Here is a 21,147-nt window from a genome sequence, read left to right as displayed (position 1 = left end):
ATCATGATAAAAATGTTAATTGTTATTCCCAACAATACATGTCCCTGCCTAGTCTGTCTAATGGCAGTCAAAGAAAAATACCGGTAGTTTAAAACTGGAATATGAAACATAGCTTGGAAAAGAAAAATAATTGGTTGACTGTAAATATGCTCACAGCAGGAATACGCACATATGTGGCAAGCTCCATAACTCTGCCTCAAATACTTCTAAGAAATGCTCCTTTGTTAATTTTGGAAATGGAGAGGCACCATCCTGCTTGTGAACTCTATTAACATTCAGTGTAATTTGTGGTCTATTTATTTTTTAACTCAAGTGGTCAACATGTGTTTTTGTCCAATGAGAAGGCAGTATACTACAAATTTTCCACTGAATTTATTTCAGTAAATCAGCAGTTAGCCATTATTGATTTAATTGATTTAAATCAGGTGAACCAGTAGATATAAACAGTGGCTGGCATTAGACCATTCATGTTTGTAAGCATACACTAACAACCTTTAACCATTACTAAGAGAATTATAAGGGGAATCAGTAATGTTTGTGCCTGCACTTCAAGAGTCTCTTCAGTGGTCTATGATCAATGTCCACATTGTTACAAATTGGATATCTGCTCAATTATTGCTATCTAACTTAAAATGTATAGATCATTGCTGACCAAACATTTTCTCGGCTGATGTTAATGAGTTTTGTTAGAGTTATTACTTCATCAATAGTTGGCTTTAAATTGTCCATACAATCAATGGTTTGGAGAGAAATCTGTGATTCGCGATAATGTTTACTGAATTGTTGCTTAGCAGTTGAGACTACAGTAATTATCCTTCCAGAATTAAATTTAATTGGTAAACAATTAATTAAGAATACATTAATTATGTTACCACCAATCCTATAGTTATGATACACGCTGTGACATTTAAGTGTTGTTAAGCAAACAGCCATAATATCAAGTCAGCTAGTATTACGCATAACATATCAAGTCAGTATTACGCATAACATATCAAGTCAGTATTACGCATAACATATCAAGTCAGTATTACGCATAACATATCAAGTCAGTATTACATACATTAAGAAAGGTATTTCAAAATACAATATGTGGTATATGAAATATAACTTCTGAAGCATTAGCATTAACATCATCGTGCAATATTTAGTTACAACTTACATTACTGTGTATTAAAAGTTTGATGAACTATATAATATATATTGAAATACATCAAAAATGGAGAAAAAAAATCAATGTAGGAAACCATTTTATTAGGGGAAAATAATAAACTACATCAGAATGTTAAATAGTGTCAATTTTAAATGAAACCTTGTATTAGGTGAGAGCAGCTGCTGTTTTGTGGTGAAGCTGTTTTGTGGTGAAGATGTCTTCTTCTCATGATAGACTGGTTCCATCCCTCTTCTTTTCACTTTATGTCTATATGGAAAACTTTAAAAATCTTTTCCCCAGAAACTGTTGGCTCGATATTAAAATAATTTCACAGAAATGTTTCTGAAGTGACCCTCTATCAAATACCTTCACCACATTTTGATTTATTAAAAAAAAACATGGCAGCTAGGGGCGAAGCTACCTTTCAGTAGTTCTCTACATTGAAACATTTCAAAATCTTCTCCTGAGAATCCTCTAGCCTTATTTTAAAATAATTTCACAGAAATGTTCCTTAGGTGACAATAAATAAAATTTCTTCATCCAAGGGGCAGGGCTACTTTTCACTATATGTTTATATGGGAACCTTGAAAACAGAAATCATTTGCCTGACTTCAATATATTTTAACAGAGATGTTCCTTAGGTGAACCTTTTATCAAAATAAATCAAATGTATGACCCTGAAGAGTTGGCAAATTAAAATTGCACTGTCTATCCATGCCGGCCAACCTAGGGGTCTTTAGGGGGTGTTTTCTTTAGGGTTAGGAGTTTATTTGGTTATATATATATATAAGTTTCTCTGAAAAAATACACATTTTAAGGAAGGAAAAAACACATATACACAAGAAATGTTGGAGCCCGTCCTTCGATACATTCGTCCTGCTCAATTTCTTGTATCTTGTCTGTTGCTTTCTCTTGTATGGACAGATTTTAAAATTACCTGCCAATGTGTTTGACATACCAAGACAACTAGTCGAGTGCAAGACCCTTGTCCCTACCTCTAAGGTCAAGGTCACACTTAGTGTTTGTTTACTATGGAATGCAGCACGTAAGGACATAAAGTATTGGTGGTCCTGTCCGGGCTGTAACTTTCTAGTATGTATAGATTTTATAATTATTTGCCACATGTGTTCAAAACACCAAGATGATGTGTCACATGCAAGACCTGTTTACCTACCTCTCAAGGTCAATGTCACACTTATATATATAAGGCCAAAAAAAAAAATAGGTCTGTTTCCGGTCGCCCGACCGACCCTCTTATTTCCGCGCCGACCCTATACTTTTTATTGGTGTAAAAGTTAACTGCGCGCATATTTGGTACTTTTCGGTACTTTCTTTCCGTTAATTTTCTTATCTTTGGTCTCATTTCGAATTCGGTAATTTGATAAGCAGTCTATTAAAATGGCGGCACCCATGTCGAGTCATTCGGAGCTCCTCGGCCATTTTTTCAAAAACAACCTCGGATGTATATGGACGGTTTACATACTTAAAAAGTGGTACGTTTAAGTCCGCTGCAAATAGATCGCGTAGTAATCTTATTTAGTAGTTAAATTTTATGACTTAACTCTTGGGAATCGTAACTATGTTTGCAATAATACACTTCACTGGCAATCAATTTAAACTGAGAGCAATGAATACAACTCTTAAACACTACATTTAATTAATGCTTTTATTCAAAAAAATACGGACTACTTCAACAGATGTACCGGCATACATCCGAGGTTGTTTTTGAAAAAATGGCCGAGGAGTTCCGAATGATGTCGAGTTCGTCAGTCAATAATCGTACAGTTATATATTAATCCTGCATAGCAATGTCCATGCTCTCCACGAGATCCTCGTGGGTATAACTGTAAGTTATGTGACGTCACTAAGTGTGACTCTTTGATCTGAAGCCGATAGAATGTGTTTATTCAGTTCAATGCATGTATAAAATGGTGTTTTAATTAACTTGATGAAGGATTTACACTTATAGGCGTAATAAATAAGTTTATGACCATTGATTACTACGGATAAATTAATAAGTGGTAAAATGCAAACATGAAGAAAAAAGGCAGGTTAAACAAACATGTAAATAAAATGTAAAAATGGTAATTTTCTATGTTTTCGGACAGCGAAAAAAAAAATTAATTTAAGGTGTCCGAACTCTTAGGTGAATTACGGTATCACTTTCAAATAGTTAGTGTCTTAAATTTAGTACTAAACATTTTTTTGAGATTTAAATAAGAAATTAAGTTTCATACTCTTAATTCAGTTGAGAATGGAAACGCTTTGTGAACACGGGTCAGGTGTACTTCGGAGATCATTGAAGTGACAAAAACAGCTTCTGACAATGTTTGGAATTTTAATATTCTATCAAATATAAGAATAGCATTATAGCACAAATGTGAAATTGGTAAATATGAAAAATTGACAAATCTGAGGCACTCTTTTTCGACATCTGTCATACAGACAAACATGTTCAACAATACATGCATTTATATTCTAGAAAATGTATATCTATACATTATAATTAATACACATTATACAGTTCTTAATAAATGAATGGACTTGTATTTACATTTTATGCTTTAGTACCTTTTAAAATTGTCTCATACGCAGTTAATATGGTTGTTTTTGAATAAAAGTCAGCCGCCTTCTATTCTAGATCACTTCCCCCCCCCCCCCAAAAAAAAAAAAAAAAAAAAAAAAAAAAAAATGCCTACCTACCTACCCTCTTTTTTTTGGGAAGGAGACCGGAAACGAACCTATTTTTTTTTTTGGCCTAAGTAACTATGGATTGCTGCATATAAGGATATAGACTTAGAGTATTGGTGGTTATGTCCAGGCTGTAACTTTCTCTTGTATGGACAAATTTTAAAATAACTTGCCACATTCAGGCGGGTTGCATCCAGTATAATGTCCGATCAATTACTTTAGAACCCTTTGTCAAATCATATGAGCGATATAGTGCCAATCTTAGCCCTATTGTTAACAAAATAAACTAAGAATTTCATTTTCACATTTGGAAGTTTGATTAGGTCTGTTTTCGGTCCCCAATTGGTCAGATAAAATCCCAGGGATCATCTGGTTCAGTTCTTGTGCCATTAATCTTGATCACTGTCTTTAGAATGTTTGGCTTTTGGGTATGTCTTTGTTGTTTCCTTTGAATTATTTATTATTCTTACTTATGACATCAATGTCAATCCTTACTAATACTGAATATAAGCCTGTTGCATAATCCTGTATTAACTTAAAGGGTCATAAAGGAAAGTTTTAAGATTATCTCATCTGAAAGATTAAACTGCTCAATCAAATTGTAATAAATGTTCACAGTGACCCTTATTGCTATAAATCTCCAGTTGACTCTTTAGACAGTGTATATTCCTCACAAATATCAGTGGGATTATAAGTCATTTACCAATGATACTGAGAAAATAGGCAACCGATAAGGCTAGTAAATTGTGATTGTGAAACACAGGTAAAGATATAAGTTATCAATCAAAAATGGTTCCAACCTATCCCCACAGTGACCACACAGAGGTGAGGAAGGGATATTGATTTCTTAGAGTTATTTTAATTTATTTTTATACTGCAAATGCAAATCTTGGATTTTAAGATTTATTTTCTGTAGATGATTTATGAAAAATACATTGCTTTAGTCTGGACTTTGTTAATTTGTCAAATTCATGAGTTGAGATCTGTATTGGGTGTACAACCATCTGGTCTCTGTATTGTCTGTACAGCTTCCTGGTGTCCATATATGCAGTTCAACCATCTGGTGTCTGTATTAGTTGTACAGCCATTTGGTGTCTGTATTGGCTGTTCTACCACCTGGTGTCTGTATTGGTTGTACAGCCATTTGGTGTCTGAATTGTCTGTACAGCTTCCTGGTGTCTGTATTTGCAGTTCAACCATCTGGTGTCTGTACTGGTTGTACAGCCATTTGGTGACTGTTTACGGCACCTGGTGTCTGTATCGGGTGTACAGCCATTTGGTGTCTGTATTGGCTGTTCAACCATCTGGTGTCTGTATTGGGTGTTCAGCCATCTGGTGTCTGTATTGGCTTTTCAACCATCTGGTGTCTGTATTGGGTGTACAACCACCTGGTGTCTGTATTGTCTGTACAGTCATATGGTGTCTTTATTGGGTGTACAACCATCTGGTGTCTGTATTGGGTGTACAACCATCTGGTGTCTGTATTGGGTGTACAACCATCTCGTGTCTGTATTGGGTGTACAACCATCTCATGTCTGTATTGGGTGTACAACCATTTCGTGTCTGTATTGGGTGTACAACCATCTCATGTCTGTATTGGGTGTACAACCATCTGGTGTCTGTATTGGGTGTAAAACCATCTGGTGTCTGTATTGGGTATACAGCCATCTGGTGTCTGTATTGGGTGTACAACCATCTGGTGTCTGTATTGGATGTTCAACCACCTGGTGTCTGTATTGGATGTACTACCATCTGATGACTGTATAGGGTGTACAGCCATCTGTAGTCTGTATTGGGTGTACAACCATCTCGTGTCTGTATTGGGTATACAGCCATCTCATGTCTGTATTGGGTGTACAACCACCTGGTGTCTGTATTGGGTATACAGCCATCTGGTGTCTGTATTGGGTGTACAACCACCTGGTGTCTGTATTGGGTATACAGCCATCTGGTGTCTGTATTGGGTGTACAAGCATCTGGTGTCTGTATTGGGTGTACAACCATTTGGTGTCTGTATTGGGTGTACAACCATATGGTGTCTGTACTGTGTGAACAACCACCTGGTGTCTTTATTGGGTGTACAACCATCTGGTGTCTGTATTGGGTGTACAACCATCTGGTGTCTGTATTGGTTGTACAACCATCTGGGTTCTGTATTGGCTGTACAATCATCCCTTGTCTGTATTGGGTGTACAGCCATCTGGTGTATTTATTGACTTTACAGTCATATGGTGTCTGTATTGGGTGTACAACAACCTGGTGTCTGTATTGGATATACAACCATTTGGTGTCTGTATGTGTATGTACTTCTTTAAAGAAACCTTGCGGTCAAGGGTAACCTGTGAAAGTGCACGAACTTATTTCCAGCGGGGTCCTTTGTTTTTGCTGAAGGGACAGCACGTGGAAGAGAAAGTGGTGGGATACAAAGAAGTCCGGGTGCCTTTTTTAGCTCTTTTTCGAAGAAACCTCTTGGTTCTTTTAAGTGCTCGGTGTAAAGCACCGATACACAGGATCAAACTTTCCTGGTTGAAACCAGTACTGCGTACACCACTTTTCCAAGCATTTAGACGCCAAGCGCCACACAAGGGAGTTACTTGTACCAATTTAAACATCTTTCGGTATGATGCGCCAAGGGAGCAAACCCACTTCATAGGCAGACACCTTAACCACTAGGCCACAGAGATGGTTTTCTGTATTGTGTGTACAACCATCTGGTGTCTGTATTGGATGTATAACCATCAGTTGTCTGCATTGGGTGTATGACCGTCTGGTGTCTGTATTGGGTGTACAATCACCTGGTGTCTGTATTGGGTGTACAACCATCTGGTGTCTGTATTGGGTGTACAACCATCTCGTGTCTGTATTGGGTGTACAACCATCTCATGTCTGTATTGGGTGTACAACCATTTCGTGTCTGTATTGGGTGTACAACCATCTCATGTCTGTATTGGGTGTACAACCATCTGGTGTCTGTATTGGGTGTAAAACCATCTGGTGTCTGTATTGGGTATACAGCCATCTGGTGTCTGTATTGGGTGTACAACCATCTGGTGTCTGTATTGGATGTTCAACCACCTGGTGTCTGTATTGGATGTACTACCATCTGATGACTGTATAGGGTGTACAGCCATCTGTAGTCTGTATTGGGTGTACAACCATCTCGTGTCTGTATTGGGTATACAGCCATCTCATGTCTGTATTGGGTGTACAACCACCTGGTGTCTGTATTGGGTATACAGCCATCTGGTGTCTGTATTGGGTGTACAACCACCTGGTGTCTGTATTGGGTATACAGCCATCTGGTGTCTGTATTGGGTGTACAAGCATCTGGTGTCTGTATTGGATGTTCAACCACCTGGTGTCTGTATTGGATGTACTACCATCTGGTGACTGTATAGGGTGTACAGCCATCTGTTTTCTGTATTGGGTGTACAACCACCTGGTGTCTGTATTGGGAGTACAGCCATCTCATGTCTGTATTGGGTGTACTACCATCTGATGACTCTATAGGGTGTACAGCCATCTGTAGTCTGTATTGGGTGTACAACCATCTCGTGTCTGTATTTGGTGTACAACCACCTGGTGTTTGTATTGGGTATACAGCCATCTGGTGTCTGTATTGGGTGTACAACCATCTGGTGTCTGTATTGGATGTTCAACCACCTGGTGTCTGTATTGGATGTACTACCATCTGGTGACTGTATAGGGTGTACAGCCATCTGTTTTCTGTATTGGGTGTACAACCATCTCGTGTCTGTATTGGGAGTACAGCCATCTCATGTCTGTATTGGGTGTACAACCACCTGGTGTCTGTATTGGGTTACAACCATCTGGTGTCTGTATTGGGTGTACAACCATCATGTGTCTGTATTGGGTGTACAGCCATCTCATGTCTGTATTGGGTGTACAACCATCTTGTGTCTGTATTGGGTGTACAACCATCTGGTGTCTGTATTGGGTGTACAACCATATGGTGTCTGTACTGTGTGAACAACCACCTGGTGTCTTTATTGGGTGTACAACCATCTGGTGTCTGTATTGGGTGTACAACCATCTGGTGTATGTATTGGGTGTACAACCATCTGGTGTCTTTATTGGGTGTACAACCATCTGGTGTCTGTATTGGGTGTACAACAATATGGTGTCTGTATTGGGTGTACAACCATCTGGTGTCTGTATCTGGTGTACAACCATCTGGTGTCTGTATTGGGTGTACAACCATCTGGTGTCTGTATCTGGTGTACAACCACCTGGTGTCTGTACTGTGTGAACAACCACCTGGTGTCTTTATTGGGTGTACAACCATCTGGTGTCTGTATTGGGTGTACAACCATTTGGTGTCTGTATTGGGTGTACAACCACCTGGTGTATGTATTGGGTGTACAACCATCTGGTGTCTGTATTGGGTGTACAACCATTTGGTGTCTGTATTGGGTGTACAACCATTTGGTGTCTGTATTGGGTGTACAACCACCTGGTGTATGTATTGGGTGTACAACCATTTGGTGTCTGTATTGGGTGTACAACCATATGGTGTATGTACTGTGTGAACAACCACCTGGTGTCTTTATTGGGTGTACAACCATCTGGTGTCTGTATTGGGTGTACAACCATCTGGTGTCTGTATTGGTTGTACAATCAACTGGTGTCTGTATTGGGTGTACAACCATTTGGTGTCTGTATTGGGTGTACAACCATTTGGTGTCTGTATTGGGTGTACAACCACCTGGTGTATGTATTGGGTGTACAACCATTTGGTGTCTGTATTGGGTGTACAACCATATGGTGTCTGTACTGTGTGAACAACCACCTGGTGTCTTTATTGGGTGTACAACCATCTGGTGTCTGTATTGGGTGTACAACCATCTGGTGTCTGTATTGGTTGTACAATCAACTGGTGTCTGTATTGGGTGTACAATCAACTGGTGTCTGTATTGGGTGTACAACCATATGGTGTCTGTACTGTGTGAACAACCACCTGGTGTCTTTATTGGGTGTACAGCCATCTGGTGTCTGTATTGGGTGTACAACCATCTGGTGTATGTATTGGGTGTACAACCATCTGGTGTCTTTATTGGGTGTACAACCATCTGGTGTCTGTATTGGGTGTACAACCATCTGGTGTCTGTATCTGGTGTACAACCATCTGGTGTCTGTATTGGGTGTACAACCATATGGTGTATGTATTGGGTGTACAACCATCTGGTGTCTTTATTGGGTGTACAACCATCTGGTGTCTGTATTGGGTGTACAACCATCTGGTGTCTGTATCTGGTGTACAACCATCTGGTGTCTGTATTGGGTGTACAACCATATGGTGTCTGTACTGTGTGAACAACCACCTGGTGTCTGTATTGGGTGTACAACCATCTGGTGTATGTATTGTGTGTACAACCACCTGGTGTCTGTACTGTGTGAACAACCACCTGGTGTCTTTATTGGGTGTACAACCATCTGGTGTCTGTATTGGGTGTACAACCATTTGGTGTCTGTATTGGGTGTACAACCACCTGGTGTATGTATTGGGTGTACAACCATCTGGTGTCTGTATTGGGTGTACAACCATTTGGTGTCTGTATTGGGTGTACAACCACCTGGTGTATGTATTGGGTGTACAACCATCTGGTGTCTGTATTGGGTGTACAACCATCTGGTGTCTGTATTGGGTGTACAACCATTTGGTGTCTGTATTGGGTGTACAACCACCTGGTGTATGTATTGGGTGTACAACCATCTGGTGTCTGTATTGGGTGTACAACCGCCTGGTGTCTGTATTGGATGAACAGCCATCTGGTGTCTGTATTGGGTGTACAACCAACTGGTGTCTGTATTGGGTGTACAATCAACTGGTGTCTGTATTGGGTGTACAACCACCTGGTGTATGTATTGGGTGTACAACCATCTGGTGTCTGTATTGGGTGTACAACCGCCTGGTGTCTGTATTGGATGAACAGCCATCTGGTGTCTGTATTGGGTGTACAATCAACTGGTGTCTGTATTGGGTGTACAATCAACTGGTGTCTGTATTGGGTGTACAATCAACTGGTGTCTGTATTGTGTGTTCAACAATATGGTGTATGTACTGGGTTTACAACCACTGGTGTCTGTGTTGGTTTTACAACCACCTTTTGTCTCTTTTGAGTTTACAACCACTGGGTGTATGTTTTGACTGTACAACCAACTGGTGTCTGTTTTTGGTGTACAACCATCTGGTGTATGTACTGGGTTTACAACCATCTGGTGTCTGTGTTGGTTTTACAACCACCTTTTGTTGTTTTTTTGGTTTACAACCACTTGGTGTCTGTATTGACTGTTCAACCACTTGGTGTCTGTATTGACTGTTCAACCACTTGGTGCCTGTTTTGACTGTACAGCCAACTGGTGTCAGTATTGACTGTACAGCCAACTTGACCTGTTTTGCCTAAATAACCAAGTATGGTTTCTATTGACTATATAACCAACTGGTATCTATTGTATGTACTATCAACTTTAGTCTGTATTTACTGTGTTACACATGAAGTGATTTTACCTATTGAACTATTAGTTTCGAATTATTATTGAAGAATACAAGTAAAAAGACATTATTTTGTTAAAAAGATTTGCTTAATCTTTAATGTTTCCCTCTGCCACTGGTCATTGATTAACTTGTTTTAATGGGTTAAGTACAATCTTTGAGTTTTGTAAGAAAGATAAATATCCTTGTAATTAAACTGGTGATCTGTATGCAGAAGTATTGATCTTTTCACTTTAGTCGAGACAAGATTTTAAAATTAAAGTTCTAGTTGGTTATGATAGGTCTTCACTTTTTCCATTTGTTGACAAAATTTGAATATATTTTAGATTTAAAGGCATTACGGCATGGATTGATATATTGTTTTGCATGCATTTCAGATTACTAGAAAAATTGGACATTGGTAAAAAGGCCACTCGTATCAATGGGAAGCCAATGCAGTGGTCTATATCAGTCTGCCGGTGAAACATGGAATTATTGATGTCAGAAATGTTGGACGGCAGTAGCGGGACAAACTTTGATTGAGCAAAACACTGTGTTTCACAGTCAGGTACTTTTTGTTGTCAAGCATTGGATCAATTTTTCCACTGTGACGGATATTTGGCTCTTATTCATGTGAATAATTTGGTAATCGTGTTGAAATTGATAATAATATCTTAACAAATCTGTGGGCATTATGATATTTTTGTTTGAATTTGACAAGCACTTAAAATGGATATACCTGGTGATTGTGCAGGCCATACAGGGAATATAAGAATGTGTATTTTTCATTTGAGACTTATGTGGTTTTAAATGGAATTGTCAAAAAGACGGTTTGAGGTATGGGATAATCCTATTCACTGTCAAGGTGACTTTTGGAGATTGAAATTTGAGGCATTATAAATTCTTTTATAATTTGTCGTAATGAAAAGTAGATAAATTTTATTTTGAAAGGTGATTTATATAATCGTAGAATTGCATAATAGCTGTGAAAACTGAGAGCAAGTCTTATTATTCCTCTTCAATGTTTTGAAATTAAGATGTAAAGAAATGTAAAAAAAACAACAGCTAACACATATACAGAAAGGAGGCAGTGGTTTATTTCATCTGTGGTGTATGAATAAGCAATGATCAACACGTTGCTGTACTGTTTACCTGGTAACAACATTTGGAATACCTTGTGTTGCTAGCTAGCAGTAAAGATGGGCAACATAATTCGGCATTTCGAGGAGGAGGATAAGGACTCAGCATGGCAGGAACAGAACAAGGAGATAGAACGCAACCCTATGTACAAGTATGCAGACCTGTCGTGCCAGGGGAAACTCATCACGGCATACAGGAAGGGGGGTGTCGTGGCGGTGCAGGAGATCGCGCGGAAAGAGATTCAGCCGTACCTTAAAAACGGGGGGAAAGGCGCTCAGCTGACCAGGTTGGGTTACGTTAAATGGATACGATCAAAAGAAGCCGCTAAATCGGTAAGTTGTTATAAATACTACCTTTACTTATTTTCTGTTTTTGGACCTATCCATATCTAATATTTCTTGGAGGGCTAGGAAAAAAATAAAATCTCATTTCATGAATATTATGGTTAATCTCTCTCTTTTAGATCAAACAACAATAAATCAGTAACCAGATTTAATTTAAACAAAGCAATTGTAAATTCTATTTCACAAAGTTCATGTTTATTTTGGCTTATAAAAGAAAATCTGAAAAATCTGCCTACATGTGTTGCCCCTACGTTTTTGAACATGAAACTGGACTTTTTTTCCAGTTTTTTTTATCGTTGACCATAATTGTGACAAGATTGTTCGAGAATTTTTATTTTTAGTTATTTTACCGTAGCTCTTTTATTCAGAGTTAGCTATTAAAACATGTAGTTATTGTTAAAGTGCAGCTTAAAACATTTGTCTAAAACAGATTTGCCATTCCTGATAGAATAGTTTTAACGAACATACATTAATGAAAGTATGTAATAGTTTCAATATCCAAAATAAAACCTTCTGTTGTCACTTTGAATTTATTTGTAATTTTTATTCAAATTTGGAAAATTTAGCACCTGAATTTATATATATGTAGTCGAAATGGATGTAAAAGGAGGGTCTACTTCAATGAATCTATGAACTTTAAAAATTGAAGGGTTTTTTAAGTCTGGTGAGGCATCTAAGGTGAATTCTAACTGGAAAAAGAACCAAACAAGTGTTGATTTCATCTTGTTTTTTACTGAGTTGTTGTCATTACCTTGATGTGAGCAAAATCATCGGCATAGCGCTAAAGTTAAGATGTTGGCTCTAACTATGAAACCGTTCAAAGATATTCACATAAAACTTGATACACAAGCAATGAGAATTAATGCGCATAATGTGATACAAGTTCCCCGTAATGGTAGCTAAACTTTTTTTTGAATTATGCCTTGATTAAAATGAGAAAAACTGACTTGAGTCGCATATAAAAATGTTTGTGGTTGTTTGTTTTTATTTGAAAATTATTTTCTCTAAATATTTTATTCTTTCTAAATGTGTTTTAATTGTTGTTGTTTTTAAATGACTTTTCACTTAAGTGTAGTTATATTAGAATAAACAATAATTTGACTGAAATGTTTCAACTGCTTAAGCAGTGGTTGAAATAAGCACAAGCCTGTAAGCCTTACACTGGTGAACTGTTAACAGGGCTTATTCAAATTCTAAATTTCATTAAGCAAGGCTAGTTACAATTTTTTACGCCAAATAGTAATGTAAGAACTTGGGATCGTTCCTCCAAAAGTCTTATTGCATTGCGATGCGTGCTAACATATTAATTGATGCAGGCGTTGCATTACAATATGAATGCTCCTCATATCTGATACCATGGTTCAACATTTTCTATTTTGCTTTTGACTTTATGACCAACTTGTATTGAATAATTAAATTTCAAAACATTCAAATAGCTACCAAAGCTTATTATGTAAACAATGGAAAAGCATAAGTATATAGTACATAGCCTTAGCAGTTTGTTATCTTTTATGGAGTGTTTGTATAACTGTTTAATCGATTCTTAAGCATTTTTACCCCTCTAATGCAATCAATTATTAACATGCATCTATTGTTATTGTAAAACGCTATTTCAGGACCGAGATAACTGCAACTTATGACATTTAATAATTCAGAATCCCTTTAAACTTAATTCCTTTGTGTAAAAAGGTGACAAACACTGCTTAAAACGTATGGGTCTATTATATATATGTGTTTGCTAATAAATGCTCTGAAAACAGAAAGATTGTTAGTTTGAATACAATCATTTCTTTGACTTCCATTTCTTAATATTTTGAAAAGAAGTTAACTTAATTCAGATTCCTGACTAGAATAGTAAAATGAAAGAAATGAAAATAGGTTGGACGAGAATTTATTTGATGCCAAGACAATGTTGTGGGTTTTGTCAATTTTTAGTTATTTCACAAATATAAACTTTTGATAATGTTCCTTAATTTTAGAAAGTATGCTTTTCAGGTACAAGTTTGCTGTAGTATTTTCAAGCGATAAAACATTATATACATAGAATTAACATAACTTTTGTTTGTTCAAACCTTCAAGGTTTTCATCACTACCCTGAAACGTAGTTGTTTGCTTCATAATTTTACCTGAATGAATGGAGCCTGGCTTTATGGAGTCCAGAGTAAAATATGAATGGTATTAATATGTCATGGCCGGTCTTATGCAACAATTGTACAAACCGAACAAAAGAAACCTCAAGCAGTTAAATCTAGTTTGTTTGAACAAAGTTAGACTAAATTTTAGTCAATTTGGTTTATTGAGTTAGGTTATTTTGAAAAAACTATAATTTCATCATAGTCAAATAAAATGGGATAATAATGATAATTTTGCATTAAAAAAACTTCTACATCATCTTTCAATAAGAAAATATGAGTGAATCTTAAAATTCCTGCAAAGTGTCTTCTCTGTATATTAAAAAATTATTGAATGAAAAGTTAAAACATGGCTAACAATCATGTAAAATATTTCATAAGGTTTTTTCAAACATGTCATAGTCTCATTTTCTGAAAGTTTTATATTGTTAACAAATTGATTTTACAGCCATTTATAACCAAATCAAGTGATAAAAGCTGACCTAGTATAAGGCTACTTTAAATTCAAAAATTTGCTGTAATCATTATATAAACAAAAATCAGTCTGCCAAGTGCAAACCAATTAGCTTTACATATTATAGAAATCCTTATCAATAGATAAGAAATTGTCACGGATCTAGTCACTTTTGTAGGGTAGGTATTCAGGTAACATCCCCGTTTTATGACAATGTATAAGAAAGTATGGTGGGTTAAGTGCCAAGAGGTACTTATGGTTTAAGCTAGAGGCTTATGGGAGGGTGCTGCACCCTGTCTTGTTTTGGGAAGCCCTCGTCTGCCCTCACGGAGACCAGAATGGGCACCCTCCTGCTTTCAAAGAATTAAATGCTTAAGATTATTAAATATTTCTTTTGTTTTGATTAAAACTAGAAATATGATTATGAATTCAAACCAAATTTATATATTTAGCTGTGGAAACCTTATATAATAATACTTCAAATAAGCACAATTTCCAACATTTTCTATGAAATTCATAATGCTACAATTATTCAATGCCAGAAACAATGAGCCTTTTTGTCCCTCAGCACCCTGTCGTTTTAAAATTCTGGCTAAAACCCTAAGGTACCAAAACCTACATCTTAATGTCTCTTGATATCTTCTGGCATTAGCCAAACCTTTGTTAATTTTACAAGGATATGAAGAAAGTTATATTTACTAATACTAAAGTCACTCTCGTTGGGGCTCAAGAGTGTGGTCTTGTGTGAGAATCCTGAGAAAACCCACATGATGACCACCAACCAAACTCACATGCGCCCAGGCTGGTAATCGAACCCAGGTCACTTTTAATGAAAAGGGAGTGAGCTGACCACAGACTAACATACAACTCAATTTAACTCTGGTATTAAACCCCCGAACATTAGAACAATTGCATCTTTTGCGTTGCATGGCTTTCAACTGTCAACGGTACAAGGACAACAGAAAAAGTTTGTACCTAATGGCCAGTTGCTCAGCTGTTTCTCATCCAATCTAGATTTATATTACAATAACTAATGGTAGAATTACAATGGGTATAATCCTTTTTATTCTTTGACTTGGCTTAGGAAGGCTAAGCTGAGCAGCCATTAAAGTGTTAACCTCTTGATGTACTTTAGGATTTTTACAGATTAAAAAGTTCTTTGGAATTTAATTGGGATATGTGGAAATAACATTAAGTGAAAGTGATTGACCATGTCTGTGTGTAAGCTTAAGTGATTTTTGTTTTGTTTAATTTGTCAGTTGAACTTCAACTAAACAGGCAGAAGATTAACACAATTCCAATCGGTTTCTTCAAGAAGTACACCAAACAAGAATTATATAAGTTTCGCATCCAGTCAATGACAATGTCTCTTAGAAATGTTTTAGGGTTATTTGTGCCGAGATCATCCATCTGGATGAAAATCACAGATGAGGAATTGTTTCTGAAGCAAGTGGAATAGATAAATATCTAAAAGATGACATTTCCAGGTATCGCCAATCTGGGAGGCAAAGTCAGACATGGAGTTTTTACAAGAGAATTATTTCAGAGTTGAATGCTTTCATTTTGGTATTCCAAGTATTGCCTATCTTGAAGGCAAAGACAGATGAGTAGTCTTTACAAGAAAATTATATCATGGTTAAATGATACCATATTTGTATTTCAGGGATCCACTGTCTGGGAGACAAAGTCAGACGAGGAGTTGTTACAGGAATGGGATGAGCAGGAGAAGAGGAGTCTGAACAAAGTGGTAGACCATGAGGTTTGCTGGGACCCAGACAAGAGGGGTGGGGTTGGGGAGACGCCCCTCCACCTCCTTTACCTCACAGATAGTGCCGAACACACCGAGACCGCCAAAATATTGCTCAACATGTACCCCAAGCTGGCCTTGGATATCTACGAAGCTGATGAATATTTTGGTACATATTTTGATTTAAATACACTGGGTTTTATTTTTGGGAGGGAGAGGGTTGAGGAGTCAATCCTTTGGATGTGAACTCTTTCACTGGAGAGTTATCACCCCTTAGTTATAGAAAATTACTCTTGCCTGATCAATAACTTAAGAAGCCTTTGCCAAAACATTACCAAATTTGGTTAGAATGTGTATGGACATAATATCTTGGACAATGATGATAACCAATCATATGACTTGAATCATTTGAGAGTTATCACCCTTTAATTATAGAAATAACCTTTAATTAGTCTAGTCTGATCAATTACTTTAGAAGCCTTTGTCCAATCATCACCAAATTCAGTCCATTTTATCTTGGACTTGTAACAAGCGACATCACTTTAACCAGCTACATCATTTAATAACTTGAGTCATTCGAGAGTTATCACCCTTTGCTTAATGAAATCAATTAAAATTTGTTTTGTTCGATCAATAACTTAAAAAAAACCTTTGTCCAATCATCACTTATTTAGGTCACAATGTGTATAGGCATAATATCTCGGACAAGTTTTCATAACCAGCAATATTGCCTAATTTACTCAAGAGTTATCGCCCTGTAGTTATAAAAATGACCTAAAATCTGTCTTGGCTGATCAATAAATTTAGAATTATTTGTCCAATTATCATCAAATTTTATCAGAATGTGACTGTGCATAATATTTTGGACAAGTTCAATAACCAGCCACTTTAGTCATTCAATAGTTATAGCCCTTTTATCATAGAAATTATCTAAACAAAATCTTGTCTTATCAATTACTAATGAAGATTTTGTCCAATTATCACCAACTTTGGTCGGAATGTGTATTGGCAGAATATCTTGGTCAGGTTCGATAACAAGCCATTTTGCCTTTGTCACTTTAGAGTTATGACCCTTGAATTGGCAAAAAACTTTTCTTCAATTTCTGGCTGAGCCATAAGTTATCTATTTTTATTTGTGGGCGTTTAGAATGAATAGCCCTCTGGGTCATTGGAATCAATGATAAAACTGGTTTTTTCTTTGGTCTGGTCAAAATAAACCAAAATGTGTATTGATTTGTCCATATGTATCAATACTTACTTTTTACCAATCAAATTATTTATTTTTTCAAACTGGCCAAAAGATAGCTGGTGGACAACTTATCAAAGCTTAATACAATTGCCTTCTGTATTGTATGTACATCCTTGTTGATTTTCGAAGCAAACTAAAGTCGAAGGAAACTAAAGATATGAATACTTGCAAGGTACAGGTATTCCTTGTTTCGAAATTGAAGCATGCATTTTTGGATGTTTTATCAGATGATCCTCATGTGATCATTGTTAATATATCAAACAGGATTCAATATTTCAAACAGGATTTCATTAACATCGAAAACTGCAGTAACATTTTCCCATTTTTTCTACGCTTTTCTCATAAAATGGTATTTTCATTTACAATAACGCATTTTGTATAAGCTAACCACTAATTATAAGCATTTTTTTTATGTTAATGTAATTGAACAAATTTGGTCGATTGTTTGCACTTACCGTATTATATCATGCATAGGACGCACTTTTTTACCCCCAATTCTCGTCTTAAAAATTGCCTGCGTCCTTTCTATGATATTAGAATTTCTTCTGTTTTTTTTCCAAGTCCATATCAGATCGAAAATATCGGACCGGGGAAGAACGCGGAAATAGTAAGTATCTGTACTGCGTCACCGAAGAGAACAACTGACATAGGTAAAATCACGCAAGTTAACACACGCAGAAATATATTGAATGTTTACTTTAAAATGATTTATTGATAAATAAATTGAAAACAAACATGAGTGTTTACTTTTTTACAAAAGGGACGCTACTCACAAAAACTCAATGTGAGTCAGCATTTAACTTGATTGAGTTATACCGGCAACGGAAAATCGGGAAAGGAGGTAAATATCAATTAATCGTTGTTCATGAATTTAATGTTTCGATATTTTACAAAACATTTTGTTGTATGTTACTGTTTTAAAAAATTAATAAAGGAATGTGCATAATGCAAAGTAGCATTATTGTCACTATCAAATCTTTTCAAATGTGCGAAGGTGTGAAAAACACCCGCTGTCTGTCATTAGAAAAACATCAATAGAACAAACTATTGCGATGGTAATACCATATTGTTGTTTGTTGGCACTTTACCCGTCATGCCTTCCGCTGGCAAGGATAATTACCGACACGCATTAATTATGCCTGACATGCTTTATTCCGCGCAGCGACAAGCCTTATCAAAACAATCATCAGTTTTGACGATACACAGTTTTGCAACGGTTGACTGTCATTCAGAAGGCATGTCGGAACTATTGCAACGGTTGCAACGGTTGACTGTCAATCAGAAGGCGTGCTATTACAGCGTTTGTATAAGTCTTATAATATGCGTGAATGTTCTCAAAATGTCAAGACTTATATCATTGTTGTGTACACTAAATTACCAAAATGTTAAATTACTGAAATATGACGATGATTATCGAAATACACAAGACAGTTATTGAAATATGCCTTAGGCCTAAAAAAAATATGTCTGTTTTGGGTAACCCGACCCTACCTATAAAAATGCGCCGACCCTAACTATTTTTTTCCGTTTCTGAGCAAAAAAAATATTTGTTAGCGAATAGAGAGTTACGAAGGGCGGATAAATGCAGATTTTAATCAGAATTATTGTTTATATGATAAAACAAAGTCAGGCAATGACAGTAATGTAGGAAAGACTGCCATGTGCAAGAAAACACTCTAAACTTACGACAGATTTTGAAAAAAATAAATAAATAAAAATCCCGACCTACCCTACCTAGAAATTTTGGGAAGGTTACCCTAAACAAACAATTTTATTTTTTTTGGCCTTATATGCATTTTTTTTTTTACTTCAATATATGTTTAAATAATTTACCAACCTCAATTTTTCAGCTCCGATTTTGACATTTTTCCGCTGCCTTCTTTCTTATAAATTAAGGGTTTTAACTCATTTTTTCAACTATTTTTTTGCCTGCATCCTATCTATGCTAGCGTCCTATACATGATATAATACGGTATCTCATTTTGATGTTTTTTTTCTTTTTCTTTTGTGATAAAGTCTTCATGATTAAATGCAAAAAAAGTTAAAAGATGACATTTAATACAGTTATATACTGATTGGTTTTATTCTTTGAACATTCAAAAAATTGATTACCATAAAAAGTTGAATGGGTTTTCTGTTATATTCTGAGTGTTAGGTAATGTACCCAGAAAGTTTAAAAGCTTTATTTAAATATTTACACATTAATTGGAATCATTCATGTCCAATAATAGAAGGTATAAAATTGCAAAATATTGGCTAGTTTTATGAAATAGATACAAAGCTGGCCCACTGCTGATAAACTCAGCCAGGGATTGTCCACAATCATAATCATTTGCCAACTCTAACATTTTGCTTAAGTGCTCTTATTGAAAAATAAACAGCTATAAAATGACCAGTACTTTAGAATGTTTGGGATAACTTATTAGTTCTTTATCAACAAAAACCTCTATCCTGTACTTTGAAAAACAACTGTGATATGGATTGGGGTATTGATTGAAACTTTTGCAAAAACTTCAAAAAGACATCCAAGGCATTCTCGATTCACTGTTATGTTTGTTAAGCTCAGACGAAGCATGAGGGTAACATAAATCGAATCAAAAGGAACAATGTTCAGAATGTATTTCATAGTTCAACATCTTGAATTTGTTCCAGACAAGTTTCAATACAGTTAAATTAAATCAAAGATGCTGAAACAAGGAATTGTTCTGAACACTGCTTTTACACTTAATTCTTGTTATGTGTCCTAAGCATCTTTGCAGACATGTAGTGATGACTTGTCCTATTGCAGAGCTCTACCTTTTTCTGTTTTATTTGTCTTCTCTAAGCTTAGATTTTCACTTTCCCGTGTCCCAGTGTCATTGTAGTCAAGTAAAGCAACTTTGTCATCAATGATGAAGTGGATGGACTAGTGTTATAGTGTACAATTATGACCTTTTTAATTTGGATGTGTATCAGTTTCACCTCAAATTTCATTTGAAAAGATAACAAAAATACAAATATATGTTGTTGCACCTTCAATTTATTTTAAAAAAAAGTAGAAAAACAAAGTGCAATAACTATATAAATATGGTATTTTCTTTGAATTATTTACAAATCAGGAATCCGCAATCAATACCCTTTTAAATGATACCAACTTTCTATTGTGTCATCATGCATCAATTTATAACATAAGCCCTTGATTTGGCTGTATAAAATGACATCCATATGTGAACATCTGGTACTTTTAGATAGCTACCTGTATATGAAATTGTATTTCTATCTTTTGTATTTCCCCAGGTGAGAGTTGCCTGCACCTTGCCACTGTGTACGGAGATTTTGAGTCTGTGAAACTGCTTGTGTCAAACGGCGCGTACATCAATCAGCGAGCGACGGGGCGCTTCTTCCTGCCCGAGGACCAGAAAACTGGCCAGTCCAATGAAACAAACTATCAGGGTATATTCTATCTGCTTCTATTTCTAGTTTTGCTGTGAACTTACTTAAAATTAACTCCTTAATTAGCTACCTTTAATTGATCTTAAAATGTTAAACATCTCGAGCCGGATATTTTTGTTTCTGAAAAATTGGCTTTCTTTGAAATTAGATGTATTTTAATAACACTTTTGACCATTCTTAATGTAACTCTGTCATCAAGTCTTGGTGTGAAGGTTTTGTGAAAGCTTTATTGCATGTTCCTATTGATTATTTGATACCCCTTGTCAACACTTAATATTTCACTATTTCTGCTTCTTGTGATTACAAAGTATTATC

At 36.1% G+C, this 21,147-nt stretch overlaps 1 protein-coding gene across 5 annotated transcripts in view; it reads left to right on the top strand.

Annotated features, from left to right (window-relative positions):
* Positions 1-21,147, top strand: part of LOC128218196 (transient receptor potential cation channel subfamily V member 5-like) — a 60,721-nt gene that overhangs the window by 5,052 nt on the left and 34,522 nt on the right. For 4 of the 5 annotated variants that reach the window (XM_052925787.1, XM_052925784.1, XM_052925788.1 and 1 more), the window contains exons 2-4: positions 10,733-11,806; positions 16,068-16,320; positions 20,677-20,832. In XM_052925787.1, the coding sequence (XP_052781747.1) occupies positions 11,534-11,806; positions 16,068-16,320; positions 20,677-20,832 (682 nt within the window). In that variant the 5' untranslated portion in view covers positions 10,733-11,533. The remainder of the gene's footprint in view (positions 1-10,732; positions 11,807-16,067; positions 16,321-20,676; positions 20,833-21,147) is intronic. The other variant, XM_052925785.1, reaches the window with a different exon arrangement.

Source organism: Mya arenaria, chromosome 14 (genome assembly GCF_026914265.1).
Source record: "Mya arenaria isolate MELC-2E11 chromosome 14, ASM2691426v1".
NCBI lineage: Eukaryota > Metazoa > Mollusca > Bivalvia > Myida > Myidae > Mya > Mya arenaria.
This window is presented reverse-complemented; position numbering and strand designations above follow the sequence as displayed.